Source organism: Scyliorhinus torazame, chromosome 10, assembly GCF_047496885.1.
Source record: "Scyliorhinus torazame isolate Kashiwa2021f chromosome 10, sScyTor2.1, whole genome shotgun sequence".
Classification (NCBI taxonomy): Eukaryota; Metazoa; Chordata; class Chondrichthyes; order Carcharhiniformes; family Scyliorhinidae; genus Scyliorhinus; species Scyliorhinus torazame.
The window spans coordinates 90,371,139-90,385,395 of NC_092716.1; the positions used below are offsets into that span (position 1 = coordinate 90,371,139).

The 14,257-nt window shown below is 47.8% G+C and overlaps 1 protein-coding gene across 2 annotated transcripts in view; it reads right to left on the minus strand.

Annotated features, from left to right (window-relative positions):
- The window catches only part of nlrc5 (NLR family, CARD domain containing 5), a 318,509-nt gene that overhangs the window by 259,779 nt on the left and 44,473 nt on the right, over window positions 1-14,257 (minus strand). For both annotated transcript variants that reach the window (XM_072518410.1, XM_072518409.1), the window contains exons 2-3: window positions 5,407-5,714; window positions 3,270-3,344 (exon numbers count right to left, since the gene is read on the minus strand). In XM_072518410.1, the coding sequence (XP_072374511.1) occupies window positions 3,270-3,344; window positions 5,407-5,713 (382 nt within the window). In that variant the 5' untranslated portion in view covers window position 5,714. The remainder of the gene's footprint in view (window positions 1-3,269; window positions 3,345-5,406; window positions 5,715-14,257) is intronic.

Here is a 14,257-nt window from a genome sequence, read left to right on the forward strand (position 1 = left end):
CTCGCCACTTTGTATGCTTTTTCTTTTTCTTTTATGTTGTCCTTGACTTCCCTCGTCAGCCATGGATGCTTTGTCCTCCCCTTAGCATGTTTCCTCCACCTTGGAATGAATTTTTGATGTGCCTACCGAATAAACCCCAAGAACCCCTGCCATTACTGTTCCACTGTCTTCCGTGCTAGGCTCCTTTTCCAATCAACTCTGGCCAGCTCCTCCCTCATGTCTTTGTAGTTACCCTTATTTAATTGTAATAACGTTACATCTGATTGCAGCTTCTCCCTCTCAAACTGTAGGGTAAATTCTATCATATTGTGGTCACTGCTCCCTAAGGGTTCCTTCACCTAATCAAGTCTGCTTCATTACACATCACCAAATCTAGAATTGCCTGTTCCGTAGTAGGCTCTGTCACAAGCTGCTTCAAAAAACATCTCTTAAACATTCCACAAATCCTTTTCTTGGGATCCACTACCAAACTGATTTTCCCAGTCCACCTGCATATTGAAGTCCTGCACGATTATTGTAATGTTGCCTTTTTTTACATGCCTTTTCTATCTCCTGATTTATTTTCTGCCCTACATCCTGACTACTGCTAGGGGGCCTGCACATAACTCCCATCAGGGTCTTTTTACCTTTGCGATTCCTCAACTCTACCTGCAGAGATTCTATGCCTTCTGATCCTATATCGCTCCATGCTATCGATTTAACTTCATTTCTCACTAAGAATACAATCCCACCCCCTTTGCCCATCTGCCTGAATTTTCGATAGGGCACATATCCTTGGATATGTGTAAATATTCAGTTGCCCACAACATGGTATCGGCCAATTAAAAAATTTGCAACAAGCTCATTTACCTTGTTCTGTAAAACTGCGCGCATTTAGGTACAACACCCTCAATCTTGCATTGACCACCTACCTCCCTTCTCACACTTGTCACTTTTTTTGCTTGCCTGAGGGTGATGTTGTTCTCTTACTTTGGTTCTTTATTTCCCCTTCAGTTATTACACCTTGTAAGCTCACATTCTGGTTCCCATCCCCCAGGAGAATGGCTATGAGAAAAATGTCAGCCATGATTGAATGGCGGGCCAGACTCGATGGGCCGAGTGGCCTAATTATGCTCCTATGTCTTATGGTCTCTGCACCTAAGGGACCAACATTTACTTTAGTTATTCTCTTCATTTTCCCATATTTGTGAAAGTTCTAATATATCATTTTTATTTTCCTGACCATATATATTCTGTTTCGAACACTCCCTTAGACCTTAGGCTTACTATTATTCTTCATAATGTTATAAGCTTTTTCTTTTAATGTAATACTATCCTCAAGTTCCACAGTAAGCCATGAATCTTTTGTGTTCTATTCCTCCAGAATTAAAGTCCAGCAGTCCATTCACATTTTTGATTATTTTCTGTACCTGTTCATGACACCTGGAACCCTATGACTCTTTGGACCTTTACTGCTTCTAACTTTTCACCATTTAGAAAATGCACTTTTCCATCCTTTTCTTTCCAAAGTGGATGGCCTCACCTTTGCCTGCTCGGAAATCGATTTACTACAATTTTGCACATTCCCTTAATCTATCTATATCTCTGTAATTTTATGCTTCCATCTACATTCGGCGGGATTCTCTAGTCCCCCCGCCGCGTCTGTCTCAGCTGCATGCTGTTCGCTGGCGTCGGGATTCCATCTTCCTGCCAGTTGTCGATGGGATTTCCCGTTGTAACCACCCACACACCGCTGGGAAACCCGGGGGCAGGGGTGCACTGCCGGCAGGAAAAGTGAATTGCAACAATCGGAGAATTCCGGCCATTGTTTATTGCTTACTTTTGTATCATCAGCAAATCTGGATATGTAACTTTAGAACCTATCAGCTAAGGTATTAATAAAGACGGTGAAGAGTTAAGGCCCTAACACAGATCTCTGTCACTAGTCACATGTTGCCAATTAGAATCCCTGCCTTTTATCCCTACTCTCAGTCTCCTACTGCACTACCAATTCAATAATGTGAGGCCAGGTCAATAATATGGGGCGTCATTCTCCGACCCCCCAACGGGTCGGAGAATGGCCGATGGCCGCCGTGAATCCCGCCCCCGCCGGTTGCCGAAGTCTCCGGTACCGGAGATTGGGCGGGGGTGGGAATCGGGCCGCGCCGGTTGGCGGGCCCCCCCGCTCAATTCTCCGGCCCGGATGGGCCAAAGTCCCGCCGAGAAATTGCCTGTCCCGCTGGCATAAATTAAAGTAGGTATTTACCGGCTGGACAAGGCGGCGTGGGCGGGCTCCAGGGTCCTGGGGGGGGCGCAGGGCGATCTGACCCCGGGGGGTGCCCCCACGGTGGCCTGGCCCGCGATCGGGGCCCACCGATCCGCGGGCGGACCTGTGCCGTGGGGCACTCTTTCCCTTCCGCCTCCGCCACGGCCTCCACCATGGCGGAGGCGGAAGAGACTCCCTCCGCTGCGCATGCGCGGGAAACTGTCAGCGGCCGCTGACACTCCCACGCATGCGCCGCCCGGGGATGTCATTTCCGTGCCAGCTGGCGGGGCAACAAACGCCGTTTCCGCCAGCTGGCGGGGCGGAAATTCCTCCGGCGTCGGCCTAGCCCCTCAATGTCAGGGCTCGGCCCCCAAAGATGCAGAGCATTCCGCACCTTTGGGGCGGCGCGATGCCCGTCTGATTGGCGCCGTTTTGGGCGCCAGTCGGCGGACATCGCGCCGTTGGGGGAGAATTTCGCCCATGACTTCAATTCTACGAATTTTCAACTCTACCTAATGATCTTCCATGTATGATTATAACAAATATCTTCTTGAAATCGCATCCATAGACATTCCCCTGCCTACGACTTTCATCACCTCTTCAATAAAGTGCAATCAGGCATAACCTACCCTTTACAAACCCAGGCTAGCTCTCTCTGGATAGCTGAAAACGTTCAAGGTTTTCCGTCAGCCTCCCCTTAATTATAGACTCCAGACACGATGGTGCAGTAGTTAGCACTGCTGCCTCACAGTGCCGAGGACCCGGGTTCGATCCCGGCCCCGGGTCACTGTCTGCGTGGAGTCTCACCCCCATAACCTAAAGATGTGCAGGGTAGGTGGATTGGCCACGCTAAATTGCCTATTAATTGGAAAAACGTTTTTTAAAAACAATTATAGACTCAGCAACTTCCCAATAACTGCGATAGGCTACCTTGTATAGCTCCCTGGATTTCCTCTGTCAACTTTCTGAAATATTCATTTGTTAATTTCTAAAAAAGAAACTAGCTCACGATCTCCACCCTTACCTGGTACCCTCGATTCTTCTTCCGAGTATGGTGTACTGACGGATTTAGCTTCATTCTGTTGCTGGTGTAACAAACCTGGAAAGAAAAAAGCATTTAAGCTGCCACTTACTTTTTGCAGAAACCAAAACCATTGCAGAACTCTACCTGACTGACTGGCAGACAACCACCTTTTGGTTAAGCCAGACAGAATAATGACCTGTGCCTTTCAAATTCTTTGCAGCTTGTAAGCATCTGAACCTGCTGGGTGTTAGGACAATTAAAGGAGGCACAAAGGCAAAATGGTACCAGTCAGCGTCAATTAAAACGTTGTTGGTACGGCCAAATCGTTTTTGGACATGCAATTAACAAACAGTAGAGCACTTGAAAGAGGCATTCCATTAGGGTCTCTTTAGTTCCTTCTAGTAATTCAGAAAGTCTTTTACGAATAATTACTTTCCTGCTATTTTGTCCTGTGCTCCATTCACGACCCGACTGAAAATACTCCTTTTGTCACTCACGTTTGGACATGGGTGAAAGTAGAGTGACTGTCCATTCACATCACGGAACAAACCTAGACAATGGGATCTATGTCTCATCTCTGATGAGTGTTAAGAAAATTTTACATTGGATGTACATTTGGTCAGAAAATAGCAACAATTGAGCATTGGTCAGTTAATTGAGTTATTTGTGTAGGAAACAGAAACATAAGAACATAATAAATAAGTTAAATATCAGGACATGGGCTCTGTTGGTAAAACTATCATTTATTGCCCATTGCCAGTTCCCCTTGCAAAGCTGGTAGTCGACCGCCTTCTTGAACCATAGGTTGGGATAGCGTCCCAGCACTGTTCAATGGGGACTACCTGCACTACTCAGCAATGGTGAGGAAGGGTAGGTGATGTATATCCAAGTCAGGATGGTGTGTGTGATTTGGAGGGGAGCTTGACGTGATGGTGTTCCTATGTATTTTCTACCCCTGACCTTCAAATGACAATGGTCATGGGTTTGGGGTATTTATATTTACATTATAGGCAGTGGGTGATAGGGAGATCCATGTCGCATTTCATCTCTGTCACACCTGAGACAGGAGAGCCACAAAAACAAAAACAAAATTCCAAAAGATCATTATAAATCTCTTGTAGCATATTCAAACCACAAGTGCAATGGTTTGAAAGACAGTTACAGTGTAAATACAGCTCAAGTCCTGAGTCATGGCTTGACACTAAATAAGAGAGAAGCCACAGGGTAAGGGATGTCCAAAAGTCTTTGCTCTATTGTTAAGTCAGGTCTTAAACTCCACACAACACAAATGCTTTGAGTGTGCCCTTTGGTAAATACAGAATCCATGCACAAAATACAAGTGATTCCTTGATATATAAATCTCTCAAATGAAAATATCAAATTAGTTTAATACATTCCTCGTAACAGTTTTGGTTTCATTTTGTACATTGACGTGGATAAATCGCTATTCATTTGGAATTAGTGTTTTTAAACACTGATTCTGATATTTGATGGAATGGAATCGAGCAGATTAAACAGAAACAGAACAGCAAATATTAAATGTTCAATGCTAGGTTCGGGAATTAACATTCTCGGCATACGGTACATGAGTAATGAGTATGGGGTTGGTTTAGCACAGTGGGCTAAACAGCTGGCATGTGATGCAGAACAAGGCCAGCAGTGTGGGTTCAATTCCCGTACCGGCCTCCCCAAACAGGCGCTGGAATGTGGTGACTAGGGGCTTTTCACAGTAACTTCATTGAAGCCTACTTGTGACAATACGTTATTATTATTAATTTGAGACTGGCATGTGGAAAGTGTTGTATACTTAAGAAGATTAGGTGGCTTTGGACCTATAGTCCCAAAGCTTTCTGTCACTGGGTTATCTTTTTTCAGGTCTGCTGTAGACTGATTGACAAAGATTAATTGTTGTGAAGAGTCAACAACTTAATTATTGTTGTCTCATGTAACTACCGGGCAGAAGGAGGATGGTCTTTTTTATCTAGCAATCCTTATCTTAGACAAAGTGAACCAACTTCCATTAGATTGCGTCAAAATTAAACAATTGCAAAATCATTTGACTTTGTTGTGCTCCTTCTCAGACTCTACAGATTCACAGTTCTTTAGGTAGTAATTGATTCTAAACATCACAAATTACCTTCTGTGTCATTATCTCCAGCTGTCATAAGCATGTTCTCCAGACACATGGGGAATGAATTACAGGGCATAATGATAATGACAGTGTCAATGAATTTCTTGCAGGTGTCATTATCTTTGGTCATCAATGTCTTTAGCAGCTCTGAAATCTTCCCCTCCTTGGTTCTTTGGCTTCTGACAAGGTTCAGCTCCTCCTTGTCAAGGATACCCTTGACATTTTCAAGGACATAGTCCGCTTCCAGACTGAGACATTCCACCAGTTGACCATGATTACTCTCCAGCACTTCCTTAATTCCGCTGGTGCACATCCTGGCAAAGAAACCACATTGACAAGTTGGGTATGACTATACCATTAGGTATTTAAATATTCAGCGAGCCTTTGCGGTCGAAGTAGATTTAGCAAGGTTCTCTCTACTTGAAGCTAATTTCAGCAACACTGGCTTGCATTTATATAGCACCTTTAGTACAGCAAAGGCCGGGATCTTCCAGCCACGCTGTGGCGGGATCCGCTGCAGGAGTTGCGTCCAAAAGTTCAAAGGGTGGGGTTTTCCTGTCCATCCTGCCGGTGGGAGTTTCCTGTCCCGCCAAAGGTGACCGCTTGACCCCCCCCCCTCCCCTCCACGGCATGTTTCCCGGCAGAGGGCGGGCCAGCCATGCAAAATTCCGTAGGAATCAATGGGACCAGAACATCTGGCCAGTGGTGAGCTGCCTCCACTAAAGGAAATGACGTCGTGCGGGCCAAACCGGTTATTAGTTTAACTTTTCAGTACAGCACATTGTTTTTCTTTCCGTTTGCTACATATCTTTTCTTTGCAAAATGAAAACAGCCAGTGCCTATTGTATACTTAAACCACATTCAACCTTATGGATCATACTGGATTTACATTGTTTACGTTGGGGTGGCAGAGTGGTTAGCACTGCTGCCTCAGAGCGCCTGGGACCCAGGTTCAATACCGGCCTTGGGTGACTGTCGTGTGAAGTTTGCACGTTCTCCCCGTGCCTGTGTAGATTTTCTCCGGGTGTTCCGGTTTCCTCCCACAGTCCAAAGATGTGCAGGTTAGGTGGATTGGCCATGCTAAATTGCCCCTTAGTGTCGAAAAGGTTAGGTGGGGTTACTGGATTATGGGGATTGATGCAGACTTGATGGGTCGAATGGCCTCCTTCTGCACTGTAGGGATTCTATGATTCTATTTGAAATGCGGAGGTAACAGCTCATGGGGCCTCTCTGAGCCTCAGCCCCCTCAGCAGCTTTGAGCTTCAGCTGCATGGAGCCAACTCTAATTTTCAGCTGCTGTTCACCTTGCCCTTCGAACTCAGCTGTCACCTATTAATATCTCTCAACTGGGTTCTACTCCCTTTCCCTGAAGCAGGAGCAATTTGTCTTATTTATTCATTCGGGGATGTGAGTGCCTCTGGCTGGGCCATCATTTATTGTCCATCCCTAATTGCCCTTGAACTGAATTGTTTGCACAGCCATTTCACAGGGCATTTAAGAGTCAAGCATGTTGCTTTGGTCTGGAGGCACACGTGGTCCGGACCAGGTATGAATTTCAGATTTGCTTCCCTAAAGCACATTAGTGAACCGGATGGGTTTTTACAACAATCGACAATAGTTTTGTGGTCATCACTAGACTTTTAATTCCAATCCTTGGACCATTCAACCATGGTCACCCCTAGGTGCAACTTTACCGTGGTTCCACACCTAAAACACACACAGACAAAAGAGAACCCCAAAATATAGATTTCATCACACTTCTAAAACAAAGCAGCCACTTGCTCAGGACCCTGTCCACCAAATTAAACATTTGCTCCCTATCCAATGGCAGCAGTGTGCACAATCTACAAGATGCACTGCAGTAACTCGCCAAGCCTCCTTCAACTTCCAAATGCATAACCACTACCACTGAGAAGGAGAAGGGCAAAGACACATGGAAACAACACTACTTGGAAGTTCTCCTCCAATTCAGACACCATCCTGACTTGGAAATATATTGTCATTCCTCCACTGTTAGTTAGCCAAAATCCAGGAACTGCCTTCTGAACAGCACTATGTGTGTACCTACACCACATGGACTGTAGCAGTTTAAGAAGGTGCTCATGTCCAATTGGGGATAGGCAATAATGTTAGACTTGTCAGCAACAGTCATGTCAGGAATGAATAAAAAAATGTTTTTTTTTAAATCACGTTATCAACTTGCCACATCACCCTGAAGAATTTCGATGAACACCAATGTCTCTCTGCTCATCTACATTTTTCGAAATCTTTTGTCTGCCCATGCACTGCTTCCTCACAGCGCTGAGGACCCGGGTTTGAACCCGATCCCGGGTCACTATCCATGTGGAGTTTGCGCATTCTCCCAGTGTCTGCGTGGGTCTCATCCCCATAACCCAAAATGTGCAGGGCAGGGGGATTGGCCACGCTAAATTGCCCCTTAATTGGAAAAACTTCCAAAAAATAAATACCGTCTTCCCATAATTATCCTCCAAAGTGCATAACTTCACATTGTCTACATTGAAAATGAAATGAAATGAAAATTGCTTCTTGTCACAAGTAGGCTTCAATGAAGTTACTGTGAAAAGCCCCTAGTCGCCACATTCCGGCACCTGTTCGGGGAGGCTGTTACAGGAATTGAACCATGCTGCTGGCCTGCCTTGGTCTGCTTTTAAAGTCAGCGATTTAGCCCTGTGCTAAACAGCCCCGTGGCATTCCATCTGCCATGATTCTGTTCATTTCATCATCCTGCCTCTGTAATTCTGGACTCTTGTTACCATCCTCTTCACTACCTCTACTTTTCCAAGTTTCATATCATCTGAAAACGTTATAATGCTGCTCCCTGTATTTGAGGCTAAGTCGTTCATTAGCAGTTCAAAACAGCAAGGAATTCAAAACTGACCCTTGTGTAGCATGACTGAAAACAGTCCTATTTGAAAAACATCCTCCACCATATTTTACTTCCTATCATTGAGACAATTTTATATTCATACTGTCACTTTCCTCTTAATTCCATGCTCATTTACCTTCATAATATACATCCTGTTTCACAGTTTGTCAAATGCCTTCCAAACTTTGGTATATAATGGCCTCCATTTTCCAGGCCCATTGCCATGGGCGCAAATCCCATTATGGCTGCAAACTCTTGTGAAAGGGCCATAACGGGATTTGTGCCGGGATATCTCAGACTGAGATATTCCCTACCCCACTGCGGATTACATAATCAGGTTAACACCCAGTGAGGGGGTGAATCGGATTATCATCAATGTGCATGGATTCAAATATTCCTAAATGGCATAATGCTGAGGCACCAAATGTTCCCCCACCTATGTGATGTCATGCCGACAGGAATCACTACTGTTCTCCAGCAATGGATGACCACGCAGGGGGTGCAGAGGCCAATGTAGCTTTTGGGTGGTCAGCCACATGGTAATGCAGTGCCAATCTGGCAGTGCCAAATTAGCACTGCCAAGGAGTGGGGTGGGGTGGAGATTGCTGGTGTGGATGGATGGAAGAGGTTTGGGGGGGGGGGGGGGGGGGGGGGGAGTTCCGATGTCTATGGGGATGGGGACAGGTGGGGTGGAGGGGGCCTCTCTCTTAACTTTGAGATTGGTGTGCCCATCTCAATGGAGCTGGGCTTGCTGGCACCTTTAGGCTCCACCTCTCAAGAATGATGGCACAAAACTGCCTTTTTTGGGCAAAGTCAGAAGATCTGGAGAGAAATCCTGGCTGTTTCTCTTGGGAGAAACAGGTCGGTTTTCAGTCAGAACCTGACACTTTGCCACTTTTCAGGAAAATTCCACCCAACATCTATTGCACTACCTTGATGACGTTCTCTGTTACCTCATTAAAAATTCAATCAAGTTTGATGCAACTTATCTTTAGCAAATCCTTCATTAACCCGTAGCTTTCTAAGTGGAAGTTCACATTGTCCCTGATAATGGTTTGCAAGAGTGTATCCATCATTAATGTTGGAATGACAGTGGGTTAGCCCTACTGCCTCACGGCGCCAACGTCCCAGGTTCGATCCCGGCTCTGGGTCATTGTCCGTGTGGAATTTGCACATTCTCCCCGTGTTTGGGTGCGTTTCGCCCCCACAACCCAAATATGTGCAGGCTAGGTGGATTGGCCACGCTAAATTGCCCCTTAATTGGAAAAAATGAATTGGGTACTCTGAATTTATTTTTTTTTAATTGATGTTAGAATGACTGGCCTGCCATTTCCTGATTTATCCTTTTCCCCATTCTTGAATAGTGGGAAAACAATAGAAACCCTCCAGTCCACTGCCAATCATCCTGAATCCAATGACGACGGAGCTCAGTATCTCTGTTGTTACTACCTTTGCTTCTTTCAGGAATCTTGGATGCATTCCACATGCACTGCAGACGACTTTCAACTCTCAGAAATATAAATCTCCTCAGATCATCCTTTTACTTACTTGTCAATAACTCTGTGCCCCACCCCGCTGTAATGTAACAGCTCATTTCCTTAATTCAAGCCAAATAACTTCAGTCATGGAATCATTTTAAATTCATTTTTAATTAGTATTGTTGCCACCACATTCCTCCCTAATCCTGATCTTGTTTTTCTATCTCTATCATTCCTGAATACCTGAATAGCAGGGATATTACAAAACATTGGCTGATACATGTTTCTGCTGAAGCAATGCACAGAGATAAAGGAAAGGAAAGAATCGATCACCCGAAAAGTGAGCAAATGTGGAATGTGTAAAAGACGTTGAATAATAGCCATGGGAGTTTTTAAACTGCCACAAAGTAAGTGGCAAGAAGAGAAAGGACATTAAATGGTGTTCTTACAGTGTGCACATGGCTATTGTTTTATTTAGTACATAAGAAATGCGGCAAGAGAAGATTCATCATTGGGTTTAATAATGAGAGATGCACCAGAACAGATAAGAGAAGCATTGGGTACAAACACAGTCACACCGTCAGAAAGTTTAATTGAGAAATTGAGAAATACATACGTACAGCAGAACATAATGGTTTGGAAAAAAGGTCATTTTGAGGGAATGAGAATAGAACTAAATTTATTGATTGATTGATATTTATTGCCACATGTACTGAAGTACAGTGAAAAGTATTTTTCTGCGGCCAAGGAAACGTATACAGTACGTACATAGCAGACAAAAGAATAATCGGCAGAGTAAATTGATAAATGGTACATCAACAAATAGTGATTGGATACAGTGCGGAACTAGGACCAAACAAGAGCAGCATAGGGCATTGTGAATAGTGTTCTTGCAGGGAACAGATCAGTCCAAGGGGGAGTCGTTGAGGAGTCTTGTAGCTGTGGGGAAGAAGCTGTTCCTATGTCTGGATGTGCGGGTCTTCAGACTTCTGGGGCGTCATTCTCCGCCGGCGGGAGTCTCCGTTCTGCCGGCGCTCGGGGGTTTCCCGACGGCGTGGGGGTGCCCCACAATGGGAAACCCCATTGACCGGCCGGTGTTACGGAGACGCCCGCCGGCCGGTCGGCGCAGAAATGTGGCGGGGCGGGTAGGAGAATTTCGCCCCTGTATCTTCTACCTGATGGAAATTACTTGGGCGGGGATTACTATAGGTCTCACTAACCGTGAGCTGAGGTGGTGCACCTTGCGGTGGGCCAAGGTGGCAACTCCTTAAGGAGGTTGCCCCAAACGTCCATCCGAGGGCCATGATACACAATACAAAACCTGCCACCCTTCCTCTGCCAGGCCCCTCTCCAGAGACCACCAAAACAAGAGAACCCCTCAAGAGACCCCCACCAGGGATCCCCCCTAATAGGGAGACACCCCCAGGAACCCCCTTAGTAGGTCTCTCTATTAAGGGATCCCTGTGAAGAGTGCTTTTAGACAGGGGATTCCTGTAGGGGGGGATTCCTTTAGTTATGGGGTCTTTGTGGGAGCTTCCTTTATTTAGGGGGTCTCTGTGGCGATCCCGCTAGTTAGGGGGTCTCGGTGGGGGGTTCCTTCAGTTAGGGGGTCCGGGTGGGGGTTTCCCTATTAAGGGATCCTTGGGGGGGGGGGGGGGGGGGCATTGGGCCTGGCCACCCCGTACTTGGGAAAAGGAGGGGGCACCCAGGCAATCTCTGGGTGGGGGGGCTGCTTTGCAGTGCGTGAGTGATGGGCTGATTTGCAGTGTGGGGGGGGGGGGGGGGGGAGAGGGTGGTCAGCCGCGGGACTCCTTCATTGAGCCACTCACTCAAAATGGCGTCCCGACAGCGTGATTCCCTCGGGAATCCCTCGTATTCCTTGCCATGTATAAATTTGCATGACAAGGAATACGGAATTGCTTCCCAATTTGCGCTCCCAGGAGGAATGTAAATCAGTACAAATTCTCCTCCGGCGGGAGAACATATGGCTGGATTCTCCGATTTAGCGACTAAGTGCCGATGCCGGCATGGGAACTGTGGCGTTTTACGACGCCAAAATCAGCGCTAAACCTCACCGATCCTGGACCAGTGAGGGGCTAGCAGCGGCCCCGGGAAAAACTCCCGGCTCCCGTGCCAAACACGGCCGGAGAATGGCTGGGGCCGTGGCTGCGCATGAGCACGGCAACGACCTGTAGTGGCCACGCCGTACTACAAGGCGCCGGCCGAGTGCGGACCCAACCTGCCAAATACTGCCCCCCTGGTCACCCTATACCAGTCCCCCCAGCACTTGTGGAAGCCTCCCCGGCCAGCAGCACAGTTCCCGGCCGACTGTGGCGGCGCTGGACACAGTCCGCAGCCGCCATGCCGGGCTCCGGACCGCCGAGACCACACATCAACCGCACAGTGGGTAGCTGGGCCCATTGGGGGTGGCGCATCGGACAAGGGCCTTCTGATGACGCGCCAACGCCGTTCCAATGGCGTCCGGCGTGCGACGTGATGATGCCATTTCGAGGGCGCAGAGAATAGAAAACTGCCGTCAAACAGGCAATTTGTGCGTCGGAACGGATTCTCCGCCTAATCGCCGATTACGATATCGACGTTGGGCAACGGAGAATCCCGCCCATAATCTCCCAAACTGAGAATCTCACCTGTGATTAATAAATATTTGTCGGGTAAGAGGTACCAAGAGGTATGGAGCACAGGCAGTTAAATAGAGTTTAGGGACACATCAGTCACAATCTAACTGAATAGCACAACAGGGTTGAGGGGATATATGGCTTACTCTGTTCCTAAAACCCATTAAACAGGGAAACTAATGAACTAATCGTGCTAACAATGCTAAACAAACAAATTTGCTCCATTTTGCACGGTGCACCATTCACTTTTTTGTTATAAAACCATCGGAATTGTAGCAATTCATCATTTTCCACCATGAGGAGAGGAGAAACAGAGGGCCTGAGGTGGTGAGACAAAATATATATATTTGTCATCAAGTTATTTAGCAGGACTTGAAGTATATTGTTGTACCCTCAATAACGACGCTAGAGAGTAAAACGGTAAAGAAGGCTTTAATAAGCTAAGAACTAGCCTGGTGCCGCTACAGGTGCTTACTGACTCCCAGGTGGGCGGAGCCAGAGGAGGAGTCCCCCAGGGTTCCAAGCCCAGTCTTAAAGGGGACATCACCTTACATGATAATAAGGGTACAGTAATACAATAACCATTCATCACATTCACCCCGTTTAAAAAAACGAAGACCGGCAGAGGCAAAGTGGAATCATAAGTCCATTCGTTTCAGCGGCCTGATCGTCCTCATCCACCTCCTCAGCTCGGGCGGTGGTGCGGCGGACACGGGCGTCTTAGTTGAGGGTACGTCCGGGAGCACGGTGGTCGGAGCCTTGGTCCGGGTAGGGGATCGGGGCGCAGGGGAAATAGCTGGGGCTGCGGGTAGCGGTGCCAGCGGTATAGAGGGGGGGCGCTAGGGGGCGCGCATGGTCGGTGTCCACCGATGGGGAGTGGGACTGTGGGGGGGGGGGGAAGAGTAGTGGGTGCCGGATCCCGCAGGGGAGCTGTGGGGGAGGGGGCGTCTGTAATGGGGGAACCAGCGGGTGCCAGATCCTGGCGGGAAACCGTATCTTGCCTGCCGTCGGGGTACTCGACGTAGGCGTATCGGAGGTTCGCATGTAGTAAACGGACCCTCTCAACAAGGGGGGCCGTTTTATGGCTCCTCGCATGCCTCCGGAGAAGAACAGGTCCCGGAATATATCAGCCAAGTTGGAAGCGAGACCCCGGAGGTGGACTTCCTGGGGAAGACAAACAAGCGATTGTGAGGGGTCTCATTCGTGGCCGTGCAGAGGAGCGACCTAATGGAGTGTAGGGCATCGGGTGGGACCTCCTGCATTCGGGTGGTTGGGAAACTTCTCGACCGTAGGGCCAGAAAGACAGCCTTCCAAACTGTCGCGTTCTCCCTCTCCACCTGCCCGTTTCCCCGTGGGTTATAACTGGTCATTCTGCTCGAGGCGATGCCTTTGCTGAGCAGTTACTGACACAGTTCATCGCTCATGAACGATGTACCCCGGTCGCTGTGGATATAAGCGGTGAAACCAAACAGAGTGAAGATGCTGTGCAGTGCCTTTATCACGGTGGCCGAGGTCATGTCGGGACAGGGGACGGCGAATGGGAAGCGGGAGAACTCATCGATGATGGTGAGGAAGTAGGTATTGCGGTTGGTGGATGGGAGGGGGCCCTTGAAGTCCACACTTAGTCGCTCAAAGGGCCCCGAGGCCTTCACGAGCCGAGCCTTGTCTGGCCGGTAGAAGTGCGGTTTGCACTCCGCACAGATCTGGCAAGCCCTGGTCATGGCCTTGACCTCCTCGGTTGAGTAAGGTAGGTTTTGGGACTTGATAAAGTGGATGAGCCGGGTAACCCCCGGGTGACAGAGGTCATTGTGGATGGCTTGCAGGCGGTCCTCCTGCGTGTTGGCGCACGTGAGGCG